The 22139-nt window shown below is 41.5% G+C and overlaps 1 protein-coding gene and 1 pseudogene across 9 annotated transcripts in view; both read right to left on the reverse strand.

Moving 5' to 3' along the window:
• The window catches only part of zfhx2 (zinc finger homeobox 2), an 88204-nt gene extending 70357 nt beyond the window's left edge, over window positions 1-17847 (reverse strand). For 2 of the 9 annotated variants that reach the window (XR_009792727.1, XR_009792728.1), the window contains exons 1-3: window positions 16779-17032; window positions 9412-9570; window positions 6323-6380 (exon numbers count right to left, since the gene is read on the reverse strand). Coding sequence is in view for 4 of the 9 variants with exons in the window: in XM_061805258.1 (XP_061661242.1) it covers window positions 6323-6380; window positions 9412-9570; window positions 16779-16799 (238 nt within the window). In the remaining 5 variants the exon portion in view is untranslated. Of the gene's footprint in view, window positions 1-6322; window positions 6381-9411; window positions 9571-16778; window positions 17033-17138; window positions 17205-17673 lie in introns of those variants that run through there. The other 7 variants (XM_061805259.1, XM_061805258.1, XM_061805261.1 and 4 more) reach the window with 7 other exon arrangements.
• A 2941-nt stretch (window positions 17848-20788) lies between these two features.
• On the reverse strand, window positions 20789-20907 carry LOC133493108 (5S ribosomal RNA; annotated as a pseudogene).
• Between the last annotated feature and the right edge of the window lie 1232 nt (window positions 20908-22139).

Below are 22139 nucleotides of genomic sequence, written 5' to 3' on the forward strand. Positions count from 1 at the left end.
CCAGACAAAATGGCGAACGGGGGACGGGCGTTGTAAAGTCAAAACCGTTATAATCAGAGGACTGCCTGTTTACTGTATGGCTCTTTTGCTTACATTATATTACATTTTAAAATATTAATGGCTCTTTCAGCCTAAAAGGTTCCCAACTCTTGATCTAGGGCAGGGGTCGGCAACCCAAAATATTGAAACAGCCATGTTGGAGCAAAAATTAAAAAAAAAAAAAAAAAATCTCCCTGAAGTCGCAAAAAAAAAAAAAAAAAGCAACCTGATATAAGCCTTACGGTAAAGGCAATACATGCTGTATGTCTCTATCTAAATGACAATGAACTTTCGTGATTCAATACCACGTGACAACTCTGCTGTACTATAGTGTTTTAAGTTTAACTTCGATTATTGATGAATTATGTTGTGCTGCACTGATAAAGTTGTAGAAATATGAGAATTTTTTGTCATTATTTTGAGGATTAAAAAAAAAAAAAGATAACGGAACATGCCTCCTGTAATTTCAGGCCCCTCCATGGTAATAAAATGCAGTCTGCAAATATAAAATTAAAACAGCAGCCATTCGAAAAGGTAAAGTAAATACAATTAAAGTAAAAATTTTGTTTGATTTCTGTGCATTATCATTAGTTTTCAGCGAATGGTAAGACAGGCACTCACCACGCAGAGATCAAAGAGCAGTGCTGCAGGCTATGACGCAATCTTGGACAGAAATGTTGCCATTTAATAGTCATGCGATACATTTTTATAGTAATCAAAAACATTAAGAATGCTTGGGTCATGTTTGTCCTTCTACATAAATCACATTGGAAAAAAAAATATTTTTCTCCCTCATCTTTTTCCATTTTCATACATTTTAGTAAAAGCTCGTGGGAGCCACTAGAGCGGCGCTAAAGAGCCACATGCGGCTCCGGCGCCACGGGTTGCTGACCCCTGGTCTAGGGGAGCGGCTAAGCCCCCCACTAACTCTCATTTCAGTTGCTACTGTTACAACCTTCAAAATCTCTAATGGATCCTCGAGTACAATGTACTACAATATTTTTCTATTATTGGCCATTTCTGAATTTGAAATTAGCTCATTTTGTGTTGTGACATAATCCTCAAAAGTGCTCTGTCATTGAAAACATTTAACATTGACATCAGGAAATTAATGAGAAAATTACGGCTGCATTTGCTAAATAAGACGAAATGTACTAGAAGATCATCTTGTCACCAATTACGCATGCTTCACAGTTCCACTTGTGACCATAACCAGGAACCCGATCCGCTACACCTCAGTGCAAAAATACAAAAGACCAATCTAAGAAATACAACACTGGCTGATGTGACGACCAAAATTGCTGCTTAAATGGAAGAGTAACAATAGAGGAATTGAGCTTCAGAAGTAGGTAGAATAACCAAACATTGTCCTCAAGTAAGACTATGGTTACTTGACAATAACGTGACAAGAGTAGTCCTCCAAAATAAGAGTATTTAAAAATGTATAAAAAGTAAATTACTCAAGTACTGAGTAAATAGTAACTTAAGATTTTTTTTTTTTAAACCACAGCATTAACATTTGAAAAATTACAAAAAAAATTCAATATACAAAATTCTGATCATGGTATTAAAACTACAAAAAAAAAAAAAAAACATCTGCAAAGTCTGCCCTTTGTCACCACTTCTGTTCCTAATTTTCATTGGCAAATTCTAGGCATAGCCAAGGCATCTAAGAGGTTCGGTTACTCTTTGTAGACGATGTGGCTCTGTTGCTTTATCAAGCTGTGATTTAACAGTTTCGAGCGGTTTCGCGGTGAACCGGCTAGTATAAAAATTCGCACCTAAAAATTTAAGACCATGCTCCTCAGTCAGAAAAGTGTGGCATGCCTTCTCAAGGTTGGGGATGATATCCTTCCAAGTGTAAGAATTTTGTGTCTTGTTCATGACTGAGGGAAGAGTGGAAGGAGACAAGAGGATCAGTGCAGTGTCTGCATTGATACAGACTGTTTCATTTTGATGTGATAAACAGTGATCTAAGCTGAAATGTCAAGATCTCAGTTTACTAGTCTATGTTCCTACCCTCATCTATGGCCAAAAGTTGTGGGTCGTGACCAAAAGAAAGATCCAAGATTCAAGCGGCTGAAATTAGTTTCTTCTGCAGGATTTCCAGTTTCTCCCTTGGAGACAGGGTGAGAAGGTCTGTCAGCCGGGAGGGACTCAGAGTGGAGTCGTTGCTCCTACGTACTAAAAGGAGCCAGAAAAGGTGACTTGAGCATCTGATTAGGGTGCCTCCGAGAGGCCTTCATGGTGATGTGTGCTGGGCACATCGCTCTGGGAGGAGGCCCAGGGGATAACACAGGACACCACGGAGAGAGTAGGTCACCTTGCCGGGGAACACCTCGGGATCCCCTCGGAAGACCTGAGGAAGTGGCTGAAGCTGCTGCCCCTGTGACCCTCGGATAAGAACGGGGGTTAAAAAAAAAAATAATTATATATATATATATATATATATATAATATATATATATATATATATATAATTGAATTTACTGCAGTGTTTTGTTCAACTTATTATCCATCCATTTTCTATCATTTTCTCTGGTCGGGTCACAGGGGTAGTGGCTTCAGCAGGGCTACCCGGACTTCCCTTTCCCCGGCCACTTCTTCCAGCTCTTCTGGAGGGATCCAGAGGCATTCCCAACCCAGACAAGAGACATAGTCTCTCCACCTTGTCCTGAGTCGTCCCTGGAGTCTCTTTCCGGTGGGACATGCCCGAACACTTCACCAAGGAGGATTCCGAATCAGATACCGTAGCCAACTTATCTGGCTCCTCTCAATGCGGAGGAGCAGCGTCTCGACACTGAGCCCCTCTGGGATGACCGAGCTTCTCATCCTATCTCTAAGGAAGAGACTAGACACCCTGCGGAGGAAACTCATTTTGGCCACTTGTATCCGGGATCTTGTTCTTTCGGTCATGACACACAGCTCGTGCCCATGGGTGAGGGTAGGAATGTAAGATCAACTGGTAAATTGAGAGCTTTGCCTCTCAACTTAGCTCCCTCATTACCACAATGCACCGATACAAGGTCCGCATCACTACAGACGCTGCACTGATCAGTCTGTCGATTTCCTGCTCCATTCTTCCCTCACTCATGAACAACACCCCAAGATACTTGAACTCTTTCACTTGATGCAGGATCTCATCCCCAACCCGGAGACGGCACACCACCCTTTTCCGACTGAGGACCATGATCTCAGAGTTTGACGTGCTGATTCTCATCCCAGGTGCTTCACACTCTGTTGCGAACCGCTGGAGATCACGGCTTGATGAAGCCAACAGAACCACATAATTTACAAAGAGCAGAGATTTCAATGCTTAGGCCACCAAACCAAAGACACTCCACGCCTCGGCCATGCCTCGAGATTCTGTTCATAAAAAATATGAACAAAATCAGTGATAAAGGGCAGCCTTGGTGCACTCCAACTCTCACCGGAAACAAGTCCGACTTATTGTCGGCAATGCGGACCAAACTCTAAGAGTGGTCCTTCATGGAAAGGACAGCTCATATGAGGGGGTTCGGTACCCCATACTCCCGAAGAAGCCCCCACAGGACTCCCTGAGGGACACTATCAAACTCCTTCTCCAAGTCCACAAGACACAGACTGGTTGAGCAAACTCCCATGCACCCTCGAAGACCCTGCTGAGGGTATAGAACTGGTCCACTGTTCCACGGCCAGGACGAAAACCACATTGCTCCTCCTGAATCCGAGATTCAACATCCCGACGGACTCTACTCTCCAGGACACCTGAATAGACCTTACCAGGGAGGCTGAGGAGTGTGATCCCCTATAGTGGGAATCCACCCTATAGTCACCTTTCTTTAAAAAGGGGCCCACCACCCCAGTCTGCAAATCCAGAGGCACTGTCCCCGATGTCCACGCAATGTTGCAGAGGCGTGTCAACCAGGACAGTCCCACAACATCCAGAGCCTTTAGGAACTCCGTGTGAATCTCATCCACTCCCGGGCCCTGCCATCAAGGAGCTTTTTAACCGCCTCGATGACCTCAACCCCAGAGATAGAAGATCCCGCTTCAGAGAACCCAGTCAGCTTCCTAGTGGTGGTGGAATTGAAGAGGTCTTCGAAGTATTCTCCCCACCGACTCACAACATCCCGAGTTGAGGTCAGCAGCGCCCCGTCCCCACTATGCACAGTGTTGACGGTGCACTGCTTCCCCCTCCTGAGACGCCAGACGGTGGACCAGAATTTCCTCGAAGCTGTCCTGAAGTCGTTCTCCATTGCCTCACCAAACTACTCCCACGTCCAGGTTTTTCCCCTCAGTGTCCACCGAAGCTGCATTCTGCTTGGCCAGCCGGTACATATCAGCTGCCTCGGGAGTCCCACAGGCCAAAAATGCCCGATGGGACTACTTCTTCAGTCTTCACTGTTTGTGTCCACCAAGGTGTTCACAGGTTGCCGTCACGACAGGCACCGACCACCGGCCATAGCTCCGGTCGGCCACCTCTGTAATGGAGTTGCGGAACCTCATCCACTCGGACTCAATGTCCCCTGCCTCCTCCGGGACGTGAGTAAAGCTCTTTCGGAGGTGGGAGTTGAAATTCCTTCTGATAGGGGGATCTGCCAGCCATTCCCAACAGACCCTGAGAATACGTTTGGGCCTGCTACGTCGTACAGGCATCTTCCCCACCATCAGAGCCGACTCACCACCAGATGCAGGAGGAGGGAGGCTACGCTCTCATTCACCAGGGTAAACCGCAACGTACAGGCCCTGAGCCGGGGGGGCAATAAGTATACCCACACGTGCTCGGCGTCTCTCACTGTGGGCAACTCCAGAGTGGAACAGAGTCCAACCTCTCTGAAGAGGAGTGGAGTCAGAGCCCAAGCAGTGCGTAGAGGCAAGTCTGACTATACCTAGTCAGAACGTCTCGACCTCACGCACCAACACGGGCTCCTTCCCTGCCAAAGAGGTGACATTCCATGTCCCGGGAGTTACTTTCTGTAGCCGGGGATCGGTTTGACAAGGTCCCTGCCTGAGGCCACCGCCCAGCTCACATTGCACCCGACCCCGATGGCCCCTCTCACTAGTGGTGAGCCCATGGGAAGGGGGACCCAGGTTACCTTTTCGAGCTGTGACCGCCTGAGCACGATGGATGCAGGTCTGGCTACCAGGCGCTCGCCTTCAAGCCCAGCTCCAGGCCTGGCTCCAGAGGGGGGCCCCAGTGACCCGCGTCCGGGCAAGGGAAACCAAGATCCAATTTTTTGTACTCGTCATAGGGGTTTTGGAATCGTACTTTGTCTGGTTCCTCACCTAGGACCTTTTTGTCATGGGTGACCCAACCAGGGGCATGAAGCCCAAGAAACCTAGCTCCTGGGATCATCGGAACACACAAATCGCTCCACCACGATAAGGTGATGGCTCAAGGAGGGGCCAAGTTATTAGTGAGCTGAAATATATGTTTTTTACTGCAACACATACAAGTTATTTCTCTTTGTCTCAATGCAAACAAGAGTAGCACGCAGTTGCCTTCATGGTACCGACGACCTTCCCAAGATTGCCACCGCATACGCAAAATGATCAGTGGCTCATCTGATCCCGTCGGATGACAAATGAGATTATGTGACTGTGTCGTTTGATTGGTGAACTAGACTTAAACATTAGTACCATCTAAATTGTAATAATTGAAGTCAAACGTCATTGTCTCGTGCACAAAATGTTAAGAAATATTAAGAGTAGCCAGCGACATTTAGATCACTATAACGGAGTAAAATTACAGTGACTCATTAACAGCCGAAGCAGCAGAGGTTTTTTTTTCCCCCTGGTCTCGACAACTTTGAGTGCACAGAAAAACAACACTCACGCCGCATATTAGTCCGCCATGAAGTAATATTCACAATTACATCTAAATGTTGATTGTGGATATGTCGAATGGATCTAGCTGCCAGCGTTCAAAGATTACAACATAGCCTATGACGTCAATGACTGACGCTGTTGTTGATATCACTAGGATATGCTTAAACAGTAGGAAAACCAAAATAAGAGTAAATATTTAGAATTAAACACTTCTGGACCATAAACAATCAAATGGAAAAATCAATTTGGCAGCAACTAAGTCTACATTTTTGTTTTGTGTCTCATCGTAAATTAGCTAATGGGGTGCCGTTCGTGACCTCAAAACGATTCAAGATGGCACCATCGTAAATCGAAGAACCAAGTAATTAATTCTATCATAGTAAACTAGTCCAAGCAGAGGATTATCATATAATGAATGTGATCAAAAATCTTGTTTTCAAGTCAATACAACAGGGAGAAAGATATTTAGTTACCTGAAGATATTAGCGCACCTTCGTCCACTTCTTCCCTCACCCCCTGTTTCAAAACAGACTGTTTAAAAGAAAATGAAAGGAAAGTCAAAATATTATTCTAAAGCAGCAACTGGTTCAGAAGAGTTTTTAATACTACATTAATTGAACGTGACCCATTGCTGTGTGGCTTGATTACAAATACCAGCTACGGTATGCCCGAGATTTTCTAAATAGCCTAAAGGTACACATATAGCAGATTCATTTTATCTGCCATTTTTAGAACATAGAAACGTGTTGCACAAAATGGGACTGCATCCATTTTAGATAAATTCGGGGGGTTCTGCTGCAATGATAAAGTGCTTTCTACCATGAACAACCCTTGACAATGTGTGAACATTTTAGCAACCTAAAAATTGTTAATGCTGACAAAATCTCTCCTGCACTTATGATCTCGTACTCTTGGAAACAGGAGAGTTCAAAAGCACTTAAGTTAAAGAGTTGTTGAAAAGTAATAAATCACATTATGCTTAGATTTATTTTCAGAGAGGACCTTGCAGAAAAACCACCATCTCAACAATAAAAGTGACATGATTATCAAGTCAACTCCCCTGCCAGATTCAACAAAATCTAAACAGTTTATAAAAAGGTGTGATGGAGTCATTTATGATGCCATCTTCAGCGAAAGAACTGGCTCAATCATGTTTTCATATGGAGATTGTGCACGCAACATCACCGTTTCCACGGCGCCATATTGCTGGTCTAAAAAAGTTGCTCTGCAGCGCGGGAGTCGTTGACCCGGAGCAAAAATTTCACAATGCCCGAGACCTTTTGTGCTGTTGGTTGTCACAATAGATGAGACAGTTCTTCAAATAGATTTTTCTATGGAAAACCAGCTCAAAAGATGAGAAAAGATCAATGGATTTTGGCAATTAAACGGGATGGATGGTGCCCAACAAAGTACACACGCCTGCGTCGCGATCATTTCATTTCAGGTGGGAATTATTCTTCTCAATCTTAAATTATCAAAAAGTATTTAGAATGCCAAGTTAACCCTTTGACAACAATAGGTATTTCAAAAAAATAAACAGCCTGTCACAGAGAGATTTACGGAAGTAAGCGTGTGGCAGCAATACACTTCCATGTACAGAGGAGACGACTCCCTGTCCTAATTTTTTTTCCAATCATAGTTAATGAATGTGAGTCTGTGTAAAACCAGTGGTCATTTATTTAAAGATTGGCATTTGTATTGAAAAAATCTGAGTGAGTCCACCACTATGTGCGATTTATTCTTGATTGAGAACAGATCCAGCAACGAAGTATTTGTATGCGTCCAGAATTTTATACGCTTTCAAACTCTTCTGTGTAAATCTCGACGACTTATTCACCAGCTACATATGTATATCCAGTTGGCCAAGACAAGCAAAAGCGAATTAACAGTTGAATTTCTTATTGGCGAAAACATCGACTTCTGCATTAAATATGGATCCTATACGCCAGGTGTTTCTCATTTTTCCATGTGCCTTCACTTATTATCACCCTCTAAATGTTTAACGGTATCAGACAAAACTCTCGATTTCGTGCTATGAGACATTTTAGTTTTGTCTCAAGAGAATTAACTTGCAACAATGCTTTGTTTGACCGGCAATATGGCGACAAACAAAAATCACATGATTTTATGACGTAGGTGCACGATCTCTATACAGCCTCGTGGAAAAAAGTATTTGCCACCCCTTCCCCCTGATTTCTCTCTTTTTTTTGAAAATCACAGACAAGGGTTTGAAATCGTCAAACCAATTTTAATAGTCAGTGAGAACCGAAGGAAATACAAAATGCAGTTTTCATATGACAAGTCGATTTATTAAGGGACAAAAGAAATCCAAACCTTTCTGACCCTCTGTAAAAAATGTGATTGCCCCTTAATCCTAATAACGGGTTGCCACCCTTGGCAGGAATAACTGAAATCAAACGTTTGTGATAATTGGTTTCTCACATTTTAGTCCCATTCTTTGCAGAATTGTTTCAACTCTGTCATATTGAGGTGGTTTTCTAGCATGAACTGCTTGTCAAACCACAGTATCTCAATTGGATTTAAATCTGGACTTTTCCTTGGCCACTCCAAATTCTTAATTTAGTTTTTTTTTGAGCCATTCAAAGGTGGACTTGCTGGTGTGTTTCGGATCATTGTCCTGCTGCATGATCCAAGGGTGCTTGAGTTTGAGGGCACCAGCAGATGGTCGGACGTTCTTCAAGATTTTGTAGTACACAGTGGAATTCATAATTCCAATCAATCACAGCAAGTTGTCCTGGTCCAGAGGCACCAAAGCAACCCAAAACTATCACAGAACCACCACCATCAAATTCCGTGTCATCATTTTTACGGCAGGTGTAACGAGTCGCACACCTACCAAAAAGTTAAAATTCTAACTCGCTAGTCAGTCCACAGAATGTTTCTCCAAAAGTCTTAAGGATCATCAAGATGGTTTTGGGCAAATGTGAGACGAGCCTGTATTCTTTGCAGACAGCAAGGGTTTTCGCCTGGGAACTTTTCCATGGATGCCATTTTTGGCAAGTGTCTTTCTTTAGGTCGAGTCATTAACACTGGCCTTAACTGAGGCTAGCAAGGCCTGCAACTCTTTAGATGTTGTTCGAGTTTCTTTTGGGAACTCGTGGATGAGTCCTTGTCACACTCTGAGTATTTTTTTGTTGGTGGTGGACTCCTGGGAAGGTTTGCCACTGCTCCCATCTTTCCCCATTTGTGCATAATGGTTCTGACAGTGGTTCACTGGAGCCACAAAGCCTTGAAAATGGCTTTGTAACCTTTTCTAGGTTCACCTTTCCCAAGTTTGTGGTTCATCACAGTGAGTTTGTGATTTAATAACTTTTTCACAGAGGGTCAGAAAGCTTTGGATTATTTTTGTGCCTTAATAAATTTGGCATTCAAAAACAGCATTTTGTATTTCCTTCCAGAGTGAGTGGTGCTTTGATGATTTGAAACCTTTGAGTGTGATAGATATGCAAAAAAAACTCAAATCAGCAAATACTTTTTCACGACACTGGGTAAAAAACGACAATGCAAATGAGGATTGGCAGTTTTGCTGGGCCACACTTACGATGTCTAACAGTTTGTCAACACACGTTGGAAGTACGCTGTGTTGTTCAGTGAGGTGTTGCGAGAGGGAGCCTCGGTCTTCTTGGCTTTTTTGGCACAAAGGACATAGCCATGCTGCTGTACCATTGCTGAAACTGCTTGCCTTCGCCCCAGACTCCTCCTAACGTAATGACAAGTAATTGGAAGATAAGTAGTGAAATTTCCATTTTTTTTTCCACGCAGGGCAGATTTAACAGCGCATTTGCATTAATTATATTTAAAAAAATAATTCTGATGCGGTTAACAAAAATATAGGATGATCGAAACTTGGAAATTCAAGTATTCTTTTTTAGTTTCAAGCACTTTCTCCAACTACAAAGCTCTGCAAACAGATCAACAGTGCCCAGAAGATCATTGGCCACTCTCTGCTGTCCCTAGAGGACAGCTCTCGCTATCACAGCAGAACTACTAAGATCGTGAACGATTCTTCCCACCCTAATTATAACCTTTTTAACCTGCTGCCCTCTGGCAGGAGATACAGGTCCCACAAAACAGGTACAAGCAGACTCAAAGACAGCTTTTCCCTTGAACCATCAACTGCTTGAACTTAAGACCACTAAACATAAACAGTACTATAATCTAAAATTTTACAACTGCACTCTTTGTTTGGTTTTCTTTGTTCTCTGAGCAACAGTGGAGTGCATACGGGTAATCTTACCAATGCCTGGACATGTGGAATAAGACTGAAAAATACAATTTATGTAATTATTTTTTTAGGTTCTTTTTAGAAATAACTGTGCCATAATTGTAAATATATTTTTTATCTGAGTTACTTTAGCTCATAGTTAAAGCCCCACTGACACGAAAAGCAGGATTTTTAGTATGTTTTTGATTAACAAAAAACGGCAGCCGGAATGGACCCAACCGTTTTTTCACCACACAACATGATTTTGACGTATATGGATTTTTGTAACTCCCGCCATGAAAATCCTCTCGAGGGATTTGTTTTGGAGAAGTGACGTTGAAACCAGGAGCGCACTCAGGCGGTCTCGTGTGTTTATACTAGTTTTACCTGCTGGAAGTTAGCTCTTTGTTCCATCGTGTTAGCCATAATGCCAGCTTGTTGTATTGCTCGATATAGTTCGAACACTCAAGAGGATGGATTTACTCTTCATACTTTTCCAAAAGACCCAGTTTGTCATGAAAAATGGATTGGAAAGGTGAAAAGTATGAGAGCTTCGTGGGTTCCAAATGATAAGGTAGGTGTAGTAGTGGGGGGGGGGGGGGTCGTAATCCTCTCAAAATAAAAAACAAAAGATCCGCATACATATGTCAGGGGTGTTAAATGTGTCGATGTGCCCAGCAGCGCCGCGTCCGCTGAGCACGGCCTCAGCCAGGGTGACTCATTGCGGCACCGCCGGGGAGGCTCATACGTACTGTCAGGGAGTCTGTTGTGAGTTAGAAGTGAGCTACATATCATTTAAGTATGGTTCGAAACGATTGGGTAACATTGCTCTGGTCACTTCACTCGATTGTGAGATGTTCTCTTCGAAAAAAGCTTCCGTGTCCCATTGCAGGTGCCATTACATGGCATTACATTCAATGGTGAATGTCATGGTGTAACATCTGCTGTTGACCTTATAGGCAATATGGCTACCAGTTGGATGTCGAATGAGCCTTCCGCAACTTTGCGCTTGGATGACACACTCTCCGTTCATATTTATTTTTTCATATAGACATTGAAGTGAATAATGTTATATGTATTTTTCATTACAATATCTATTTTACAATGTATATAAGGACGTCAGTGGGGTTTTAAGATGTTCTATTTTATTGGTTGAACTACCTTGTGTAGAAGTAGTAATCTCATATAATGACAAAGGCTTTTGATTTGATATGTCTAGAGCCTGAAGAATGCTTGTTAAATTTTAAAATGCATGACAAAAATTGCCTTATTGACTGAGGTGGGTTCATATGATGACTGCATATGAGATTCGACACAATACAGGAAACATCCCTGATATGACTAAGTCATATCTTTACAAAAAGGACAACAGCACCTTACATGGAAATATCAATTTAGCAACTACATGGTAATGCCAAAGTGTTCCAATGTAAACTCGTACAACAAATAGGGATGACAAACTATATTAAAATTTTAGACAGTTACTATTACCATTGCAAATTGTAATAATTGTGACAACTATACTTATCTCAGAGTTGTAGCTGTGCTTCAGTGAACAGCAAAAAAAAAAAAAAAAAACGGAACAAAGCGGTAGACCCAAACTGTCCAAGCATCAGACGCCAAAGTTACAATGATGAGAAACAAGGAAATCCAGGTGATGGTGATATTTCAGCTATAACAGCAGACTGCGGCAGATGTGTTAGTCAATTGTAGTGTTTGTAAGACTGCAAATGGAAAATGAAGCCCCCAAAAAATCCTGCATTCAGAGAACACAGGGAAACTATATCAAACACTTCAAGTAATCCCCCAAACGTTTGCTGTTAAACATTACTGGCACCATCCTCATTTCAGGTACTTGGGGTCCTCAGTTACAGGTGTTCTGACATTTGACATTTCAAGGTTACAAAGAGCGTGTGGCATATGAATAGGTTATCATGCAGCACAGGAAGACACATACCGTAGTTCATACGACTGTTTTATATTCATGGCCTCGGATTTAAATATACATTTACGGTATTTATTACAGTTTAAGGCTATAAACTGGGCACAATATATTACTTGGTACAGCAGCCTGAGAATGTTGTCATGCAATACAAGAAGGCACATGGTTATAGCAGTACTTACTGTTTTTCATTTCATTATTTTACATTTGTATTTAAGGCTAAGATGTCTTTGTCAAATATTAACTAATTATGACTTTAAAACTACATTTGCCCAAGTTAGTGGAAGACTGCACTGTTGTTTGGCATTTTGTAGGGTTTTTCATCAGTGAAAATTAATTTCAGTTGCTGTCATTTACGAACTTGCAACAAGTGCTTTGGGTTGCGGATTTATTTTTTGTATCAAAAACAAAGCCTGTTACAACATTTTCAGTGCATGCATCTTCGATTTTCTTTTCGTAATACATGTATCACGATAATTAACACTGATCATTGTTGTCACCATAACATCCACCCATTTTCAATAACACATGGTTATTAGGGAAACAGGTCAACTAGATCCGATGTCACCTTTGGGTAAGAGGAGGGGTACGACCTCCACTTGTCAACCTAGATAGAACAAATGATTTAACACTCAAATTGGCACCTATGTCCAAGAAAAAGAACACTGAACCTAAGACGGAACCAGAGTGCGCCGCAGAATATTTGTACAATGAGCGAACATGACAATTCCATACAATAAGCCTAAAGCTAAAACTCCATTCCCCAGAATTTTGAGGAACATGTTCTACATTTGATGCAATGCTGGCTGACTGGTTAGCATGTCTGCGTCACAGTTCTGAGGACTGAGGTTTAACTCCCCCCACCATGTGGAGTTTGCAAGTTCTCCCCGTGCCTGCCTAGGTTTTCTTTGGGCACTCCGGTTTCCTCCCACATCAAAAAAAAATATTCAAGTTAAGTGAAGACTAATTTGTCAACTGGTGTGAATGTGAGAGCGAATGGTTGTTTATATGGGCTCTGCGATTAGCTAGCAACCTCTTCAGGGTGTACCCTGCCTCCTGCCTGAAGATTTATGGGATAGGCTCCAATACTCCAGAGACCCTTGTGAGGATGGGCGGCTTGGAAAATTGATGAATGGATGTTTTAAATATGCACTCACTTTGCTAATGAATATACAAATGGACAGTGGTAATGCATTGTTCATGCAATTTCAACTCTACAGGAAGGTCAAAGATTTCAACCATGAATCATAGATTCATTAATTTTGACTGCTGCTGTTTACTTGCATACGTGCATTAAGTCATTTTTATGTTTTATCCCCCCCAAAAAAAGTCTGTTAGAAACCTTTCAATGCAAGGACGCGTCATTTTCATTTAGCAATATCCTGACACCAGTCACTCACATCTGAAAAATGTGCAGGTGTGGTCAGTCATGCTCTCAGATAAAGTTGCATGTGTGATTAGGGATGGAATCTTAAGACCATAAAATAACTTACTGGATTAAAATAACATAACTGTACATTCAAAATAAAATAAATCAATAATCAAGACCTTAAAATAATTTACTGGATTAATATAACAGTAAATTCAAAATAAAATTAACAAATACATAACTAAAATTTCAAAATCAGAAATGATCTCTTCCAATTTCAACTGATACTAGTAGAACATGATATAAAACGGTATTTAAAATTTTTCATCAATAAAAATTCTTGGCCAATTGCACTGGCCTGTCAAGGAATAAACATGAACGGTCTATACCTGCTAGGTTTCGATAATGCTGAAAGTTTAGTTCAACATAATCGGCGTTAGAAACAACAAGTTACCGATACATTATAACAAACATTCCCGTCGGCAATCGTGATGTATTGTTGGGGGTGGGGGGAAGCACGCATCACGAGAATGCCGTAAATACGAGACCGGCTTGCTAAAATGCGCCTTTATGTGCATCCGCTCGACATATTGGCCACACCTGAATGAAGCGACGAGGTGGATGATAGTCTAACGTCTGTTTTTTGTGGGGTGTGTGGCGATCAACGCAATGAGTACCCTTGGTGTAACTGAATTTCCTTTGCCATGGCTCATTATGTCGATGACTTCCAACAATGCGCTCACAGTTCGTGAAGCAGCTCTGAACATGCACTTTCGGCCTAACTTCCGTACATGCTCAGTACGGTTAACTTGCACTTCCTGTTTCCAGGTGAATACCGGTTGTTTTGGAGGAGGCTTGTTTAGTTAACGTTTATGAAAAACACGTAAATGAATGTCAAGACTACACAAATAGTGTACATCTATTTTTTGTACTCGTCACAAATTTCACGCGTGTGATTTTTCGTGCTCGACTGTGCAGATTTGTGAGCACGGAGGCATGTGGGCGCTTATGCGCTCATCAAATGTGAGTGACTGTGACACCCTCGATTATTTTGGTCACCACAAACCATTTCATTTCTAGCTTTGTACTGAAGGCCAGATTTTCTAGGATCTTAAAACGGCGGGCCAGTTATTACGTGTTCACTCAAACATTTTGTGTAACCTGTTGCACACACACGACTAAGATTGCAGTCTAAGGTCTCAAATAGTGGGCACAAAATTGAGTGTTCACTCTGAGATATTTAATAACGGTAACCATGAACTATGCAACAATTTTGTGCCTCTGATCAGCATCCACATGTCTGTGTAAGCACTAAAGTTTGCAGCATTTTTTTTTTCCACATGAAATTAGTAGTGGCCAAGGCAGGTCAAAATTTCCAAACCCCACGTCACAATGACTTTAACTAGCAGAAATGCAAACACCACAGCATAACTCACTAAAACCACAACACTGCTAAATTACTAATTAATTAAAATTAAATTAACTGCTAAAATGCTTTACAGCAAAAGTGACCGCGGAACACCGTCTAACAGTATAATTTGTCCAAGTTACCATGCTGAAGATTGATCATTCAAAAATATTTGCTTTTCAAAAAAGCTCATAAAGAGCTTACTTTCACTCACTTTTTCTAATTTGGTAAATTAAAACTTGTGAAACTTCAAAACTGTTGATTTTCTTTTCCTCAACTTTAATCATGGTTAATAGAAGGATAGATATTGTTAAGGTAGGGCAAAGATAGAGGTGGAGAAGGCTAAACAAGAGGCATATGACGACATGTACACCACGTTGGATACGAAAGAGGGAGAAAAGGATCTATACAGGTTGGCAGACAGAAGGATAGCGATGGGAAAGATGTGCAGCAAGTAAAGGTGATCAAGGTTAGCGACTGATTAGACGGTGACATTCAAAACGTAACAGGAAGCAGAACTGGAGGTAGCAGAAATGAAGATGCTGGGCTTCTTGCTTGGAGTGAGCAGGTTGGATAGGATTAGAAATGAGCTCATTAGAGGAACAGCCAAAGTTGGATGTTTTGGAGAAAAGGTTAGCGAAAGCAGACTTAAGATGGTTTGGACATGTGCAGAGACTATAGAGTGAGTATATTGGCAGAAGGGTGCAGAGGATGGAGCTACCAGGCAAAAGAGCGAGAGAAGGACCAAAGGAAAGGTTGATGGATGTTGAGAGGGAAGACATGAGGACAGTGGGTGTTAGAGAGAGGAGGATGCACAAGATAGGCTGAGATGGAAAAAGATGACACGCTGTGTGACCCCTAACAGGACAAGCAAATGAGAAAAGAAGAATTGTTAATTTTTAAGATTTTGAAATATGTTCTTCAGCTTTTGGAGAAATAGGTAGTTTGAGGTCTTCACTTACATTCACAACTATAAGTTCATTAGGATAATCTTTTCACATTTTCCCCCCTATTGAAGGGAAGCTCAATGGTCCAGAGGCAATATGAGCCCCCAGTAACAGGCAAATAATAAATTCAGAGGTATCTCACTTCCATTATCGTGTTGTGAACTAATATCACTGTGTTGTGGCATCTGCATTTCCAGTGTTGGGTTTATGCAATCATATTGTGATAACTGCAATTGCTATGAGCATTTCAGATGCTGTAAGCCACTAAGAAAGGTATTTTTCCTTTGATATATTTAAAAATGTTTAGCACTGCCAGGATATAACTAGGCCCAGACCTATTAACAAAGACACAGTGATAAGCAAACGCCTTAAGAGATCATCAAGTGTGCCATGGGAAATCAATTTTTACTGATTTAATGCATATATCTTTGATGATCTATCTATGCCAATTATGTTTCAATAATGGTAGAATAATTAAGAAGGTTCTTCCACCACTGCAAATTACAATTTTGTCTGGTAGTTGACAGTTTGATTTTTCCCCTGGAAACTATCTTCCTTGGCTAAATAAAGGTTGAGAAACACTGATGTTGGATATCAATAATCTAAAGACCAAAACTTCAGTCACACATTTGTTTGTAGTGCTCTGAGCTACCTGTCCATTTTAATACACTGTCACGACCAGATTTCTTTCATCTCTCGTGAATCAATATTGTTCATATTAAACTGCACATTAAATTTTCAATGGGAAAATACAGTCAGCAACAAAAGGCGAGCAAAGTTGCCCCATGCGGCGCACGAACTATCGACTGATACAATTCTTCACTTCCTCGTCAAGCCAATTAGCAAGCTAGCAAGGGTATATGAGAAGATAACTCTTAGAGGCGTTAAATAGCCTCACATTCAAACGCTCCTTATGGCGTCAAAAGCTAAAACAACTTGATTGCCGTTCAAGCGATAACAGTTGACTAATTAGATTGCAGTCTAATTAGCTAGCGAAGCAAATCAATTAGCTAGCAAGCTAGGTTACGCAGCACCCACCCCGGTCTTGTAACGTTGCATAACAGAGGTCTCTCTGGATACTATACAAAAAAAGGAAGTCGTAGACAATATATTCAGTGAAACAGACCACAGCAGGGCTCCAGACGAGTCCAAGCTCAGTGGTAAACAACAAACGGCGAGTTCAAGTCGTGTCACTTGCTAAGCTAGCCGTGTTAGCAAAGCGAGATAATTAAGCTCCGAACGGGGCGAGTCTCTCACTCTCTCTCCACCCCCCTCCCCTTTTTCCAACTCCGCACTATCCAGGTGGCCCTCATTGCAGCCACTTCGCCCTCAAGACATTAAAAACACGCTCTCTTTGGCACCTTTATCAAACACACGGCTCTCGAGTCGTCTCCTTACCCTTCTTCCTTCTACTAGTTTCCCCCCTGCTTGGTCGCTTGTTTAACAGCGCAAATTGAGGCCTAGCTCGACTAAAGCCATTTAATTAAGGAACGTTCTCATCTTACAGATGTTTTTTTTAAAAAAAAAAAAACTCGCCTCCCCCTTTCCTCCTCTTCATTCCCTCCGATCTGGACCTTTGAGCACCAGCAGTGCAACACATGCTCCTCCTATGGTGACATTTTTAAGCTTAATTGATGAGGAATTTGGGGGGTGTAAATTTTAAAAAGCAACGACTTAATGCTAGTTAGTTGTGAGTCGCGATTGCCTTCCTCAACAATGGGGGTAGTCTAAAGAGAGCAGAGCAATGCGAAACAAGATAACAACAAAAAAGTTTGGAACGCAATGTTACATTTCTGTAATGGATCGGCTAAGTAAACAGCGCATTCGTCGCTCCATAGCTTCACTCTATCGGTCGCAGGTCACCCCTTTCGAATCCGATCACAACAGACGTTTTAATTAAGTTCGTAGCAATTAGCTCAAGTCTAGTTTTTACCTGCATGATTGCTGCCCCAGCGCGCCCCCACGCACACGCACACACACACACTTCCTCCGTGGGCTCCTCACAAGTGAAAAGTTTTCTTGCTTGTTCTCTCCTTCCCCCAGTAAACCCACCACAGCTCCCCCAAGGCTAATTGCTGACGTTCAGAAGGGAGACAGAGTGAGACACACACACGGCCATCTAATATTTTATGTAAACCCGCAGATATGACAGATGTAACAAAAAGGCAAATATTTATATTAGTGAAGGAACAAAAACAAAATTAATTGTGACTAATCATGTTATGCCATTGTATTAAAGTTGAAAATTATGACATGCCCACAGATGCATATTTAAAACCCGTTTAAAAAAAATCGAAAAGTGCCCCCATTCTGCCAGTTCAAATAGTTGTAAAGCAAGTTAATCAATGATAAATGACATAGATATAACCACTCGACTCAGGCTCTACTAGAGTAAATTATGTCTTTATGAATATGTAAAATATACTATATGTTCAACACATGTCCACAAAGAGTAAATGTTTTTTTTTTGTTTGTTTTTGTTTGTTTTTTAAAGACAAGATTTGGCACAATCCCCATGCTGCTGGTACAGGAAGTGATCGTTGTGAAAGGCCGTGACGTGGAGTGGGGGAATTGGGGCGTCCCGGAAATGGAGCTTCCCTCCAATGTGTGTTTACATGTAGACGTTCTGACGTCGAACGTTGTGTACTAATTTCGTAATACTGTGGAATACTGGTGATGGTTTGCTTAGCCATTTTCGGAGAGAGTAGCTTTGAATGAAACCCGCTTTTAATTTACAGGGGGTAAGTACAGCAGCTATTCACCCAAAAAAAAAAGCAACACGAAACGGAGACGTACTTTCTAAATGTGTGATACCCGAGTGAGTCACTCATGAACATGAGCAGTAAACTATATAGGAGACGTGGTTCAAAAGTAGCTGCAATATACTGTGCATAACCTAATTTTACCACATTTAGACTTAGACTTTTATTACAATTACATTTATTAAACAGTTTAATCTCGTGTAACTTCAAAGCAAGGGTTCAACTCATGAGGCTTTTCAAACTATGGTTTTGAAAACATTATTTTTTCCAGGATTAGGGCTTAAAGTTTGTAGCCTGTAAGAGGTTCTGTGGGTTTGCGTGTATGGGATCCTTCGTTGTTTTGTCCTTCTGCTTTCTTTTTTTTCTTTCTACCTACCTTCCTTCAATAAGTATAGCGACTTTTAGCTAACCTGTATAATGTAGAATTAAGTTTTTGATTTCTGTGAGGAAGTGTATTCCAGTGCATTTTAAATGTATAGTTTAATAAAATTTAGTGACTGACTGTGTTTTGAGTATCAAGTGTAAAACGGGCGGCACGGTGGGCGACTGGTCAGCCCATCTGCCTCATAGGTCTGAGGACTGTGTGGAACTTTGCTTGTTCTTCCCCTGCATATGTGGGGTTTCTCTGGGTAATCTTGGTCGGGAGACCGCCTGGGAATACCAGGTGTTGTAAACATCTCTCCCCAGCTAAATGCAGAGGGGTTGCGTCAGGAAGGGCATCCGGCGTAAAACTGAGTAAATCTGTGCCAAACAAAAGTGCGTTCATTTAAGATGACACGCTGTGGCGATCCCTAACGGGGCAAGCCGAAAGGAAAAGAAGAAGAATCTGGTTTCTTCCCACATCCCAAAAGCATGCACGATAGTTTAATTGAGGTTTCAATATTTCTGTGAGTGTGAATGGTGCAGTACTTTATATGTGCTTCGTGATTTGCTGGCGTCGTGACCCTACTGAGAAGTGGATCCGAAGATGGACGAAATTTGAAAACACTGCATTTTGGAGTAACATGGAGTAAATGTGCACAAGAGTAATGAAAGTCGTCCGGATTTTCCCGGGATTCCGGATTTTACATTTTCATCAAAATTGCTCCGGAAAATTGAGCTCTTCCGGAGGGAACCCGAGGCGTTCCCAGGCCACCCGAGAGATGTAGTCCCTCCAATGTGTCATGGGTCGTCCCCGGGGTCGTCCTTCTGGATGAACATGCCCGAAACACTTCACCAGAGAGGCATCCGGGAGGTATCTGAATCAGATACCCCAGCTATGTCATCTGGCTCCTCTCAATGCGGAAGATAAACATCTCTAATCTGAGCCTTTCTGGGATGACCGAGCTTCTCACCCAATCACTAAGGGAGAGCCCGGATACCTTGCAGAGGAACCTCATTTTGGGCGCTTGTATCATCTTGTTGTTTTGTTTATAACCCACAGCTTGTGCCACAGATGAGGAAAGGAGCATCGATTGAACGGTTAAGTCAGAGCTTTGACTTTCGATTTAGCTCCATCTTTACTACAACGGACTGATACAAAGTCTGCATCAATACAGACGTTGCACCGATCCGCATGTCAATCTCCCATTCTATTCTTCCCTCACTCATGAAAAACACCCCAAAATACTTGAACTCCAATTGGGGCAGGATCTCATCCCTGACCTGGAAAGAGCATGCCATCCTTTCCCTACAGAAGGCCATTGTGTCAGATTTGGAGGTGCTGATTCTCATCCCAGCTGCTTCACACTTGGCTGCGAACTGCCCCACTGAGAGTCGGAAATCACGGCTTGATGAAGCTATGTATTTAGTTTTAAAAATATTGTATGGATCCTTTGGAATTACATTTTAAAATATTTGCCGTTTATGGCTCTCTCAGCCTAAAAGTTTCCCGACCCCTGAGTTAGAGTCTTCACTTAACCTATGCAGCAATCATTTGGAATGTGAGAAGAAACCCAAGTTGCCGGTGAAAACCTACGCATACATGGTGAGTACATGCAAACTTTATTTAGGAAGGTCGGTGTTATGATACAAACCTAAGACTGCAGGTCTTTGAGGCGGTTGTGCTCACCAGCTGGTCAACATGCTGCCAATGTGAGATACATTTATCTTAATTCATCCAAATTGTTCATTCCAACATTAATACGTGATCACACACATCATAACTTCTTCTTCTTTTTCCTTTCGGCTTGTCCCGTTAGGGGTCGCCACAGCCTGTCACCTCAAATGAACGCACATTTGTTTGGCACAGTTTTATGCCGGATGCCCTTCCTGACGCAACCCCTCTGCATTTTAGCCCAGGAGACAAGTTTACGGCACCTGGTATTCCCAGGCGGTCTCCCATCCAAGTACTAACCAGGGCCAAACCCGCTGAGCTTCCGAGATCTGACAAGAATGGGCGTTTTCAGGCTAGTGTGGCCGTAAGCCTACCATCAATTATTACTACTGTTTACTAGCATATTGATAACTAAATCTAATGTAACTAGGATGTTGGCGAGAATATTGAATCATACCTTAATATCCCTGGACAAAAGGCATACATCTTAAAACACTTCTCTAAATTGCTGCTCAGTGTGTTGAAGAATAACTTACAAAGAGTGTATGTCAAATGACATGCTATAGTCAAATTCAAAATTCTCCAGACCTTTGGGGCATTCCATTGTGATATCTGTTGCAAGTGTGAGAGATTAGATAATTTCTAAGAACAATTAGGACAGGATGGACGAGAAAAGGATAGTTATTGTAAAGTCGTAAATGACTTCATCCTTCAGGTTTTCATGCATTGTTTCCCTGTTGTGTTGTGTATATGAATACATTTTTCAGATGACTATAGAAGTGGAGAGAAAATTTGTATGCAATGCCAACAGTCTGAAAATCCTGCAAGAAATTGGAGGTACGTTTTATTTTGGTTTTCCTGACTTAAAGGGGACGTTTGATGGAAAATTTATTCAGACACGTATGGGTCTCTGGAGTGCATGCCTATTCATCAAGTATAAAATTAAAGAACCAATTGTTTTTCACTTTATTTCAGAAAAAATGTTCTAAGCTAACATTATTTGGTTCTGATAAGCAGCACTAGATGTAGTAATTGTAGCTGGTGTTGTGGGTGTCGGTGGTGAGTTCTTTTATTTGTTGACGTGTCCAAGTGCCACAAAGACTTTACACATTCATTGTATGACCTTTTGCCACTGGTGGTCACAGTAATGAAAATTATTATACTTTATACGTATATTAATACAGTAATCTCTTGTTTTTCGCAGTTAATTAGTACTAGAACCACCCATGAAAAGTGAAAAACTACAGAGTAGCAGAGGATGTTTGTTTGTGTAGGTATCACAATGTTTAAAATATGTAAACAGTATTTGTACTTTGCATATTTGAGACAAAAGAGGTGTTTAGTGAAATCTTTAATAATAAAACCTTAAATATATAATATATACAGTATCATAAATGTATAATATAATTATAAATGATAAAAAACATACTGAATTAAATCACTATAGTTACCATTCATCACTCAGAGACTTCTGCTGGAGCTGCCATGTGGGTACCAGAATGTTTCATCAACAGTATTGTATTTATACTTTGCCCACTTGAGACAAAAATTACAACACATGTATCGTTAATAATAAGCTAACATTTTTATTGGAGTACAAAA

Source organism: Syngnathoides biaculeatus, chromosome 19 (assembly GCF_019802595.1).
Source record: "Syngnathoides biaculeatus isolate LvHL_M chromosome 19, ASM1980259v1, whole genome shotgun sequence".
Classification (NCBI taxonomy): Eukaryota; Metazoa; Chordata; class Actinopteri; order Syngnathiformes; family Syngnathidae; genus Syngnathoides; species Syngnathoides biaculeatus.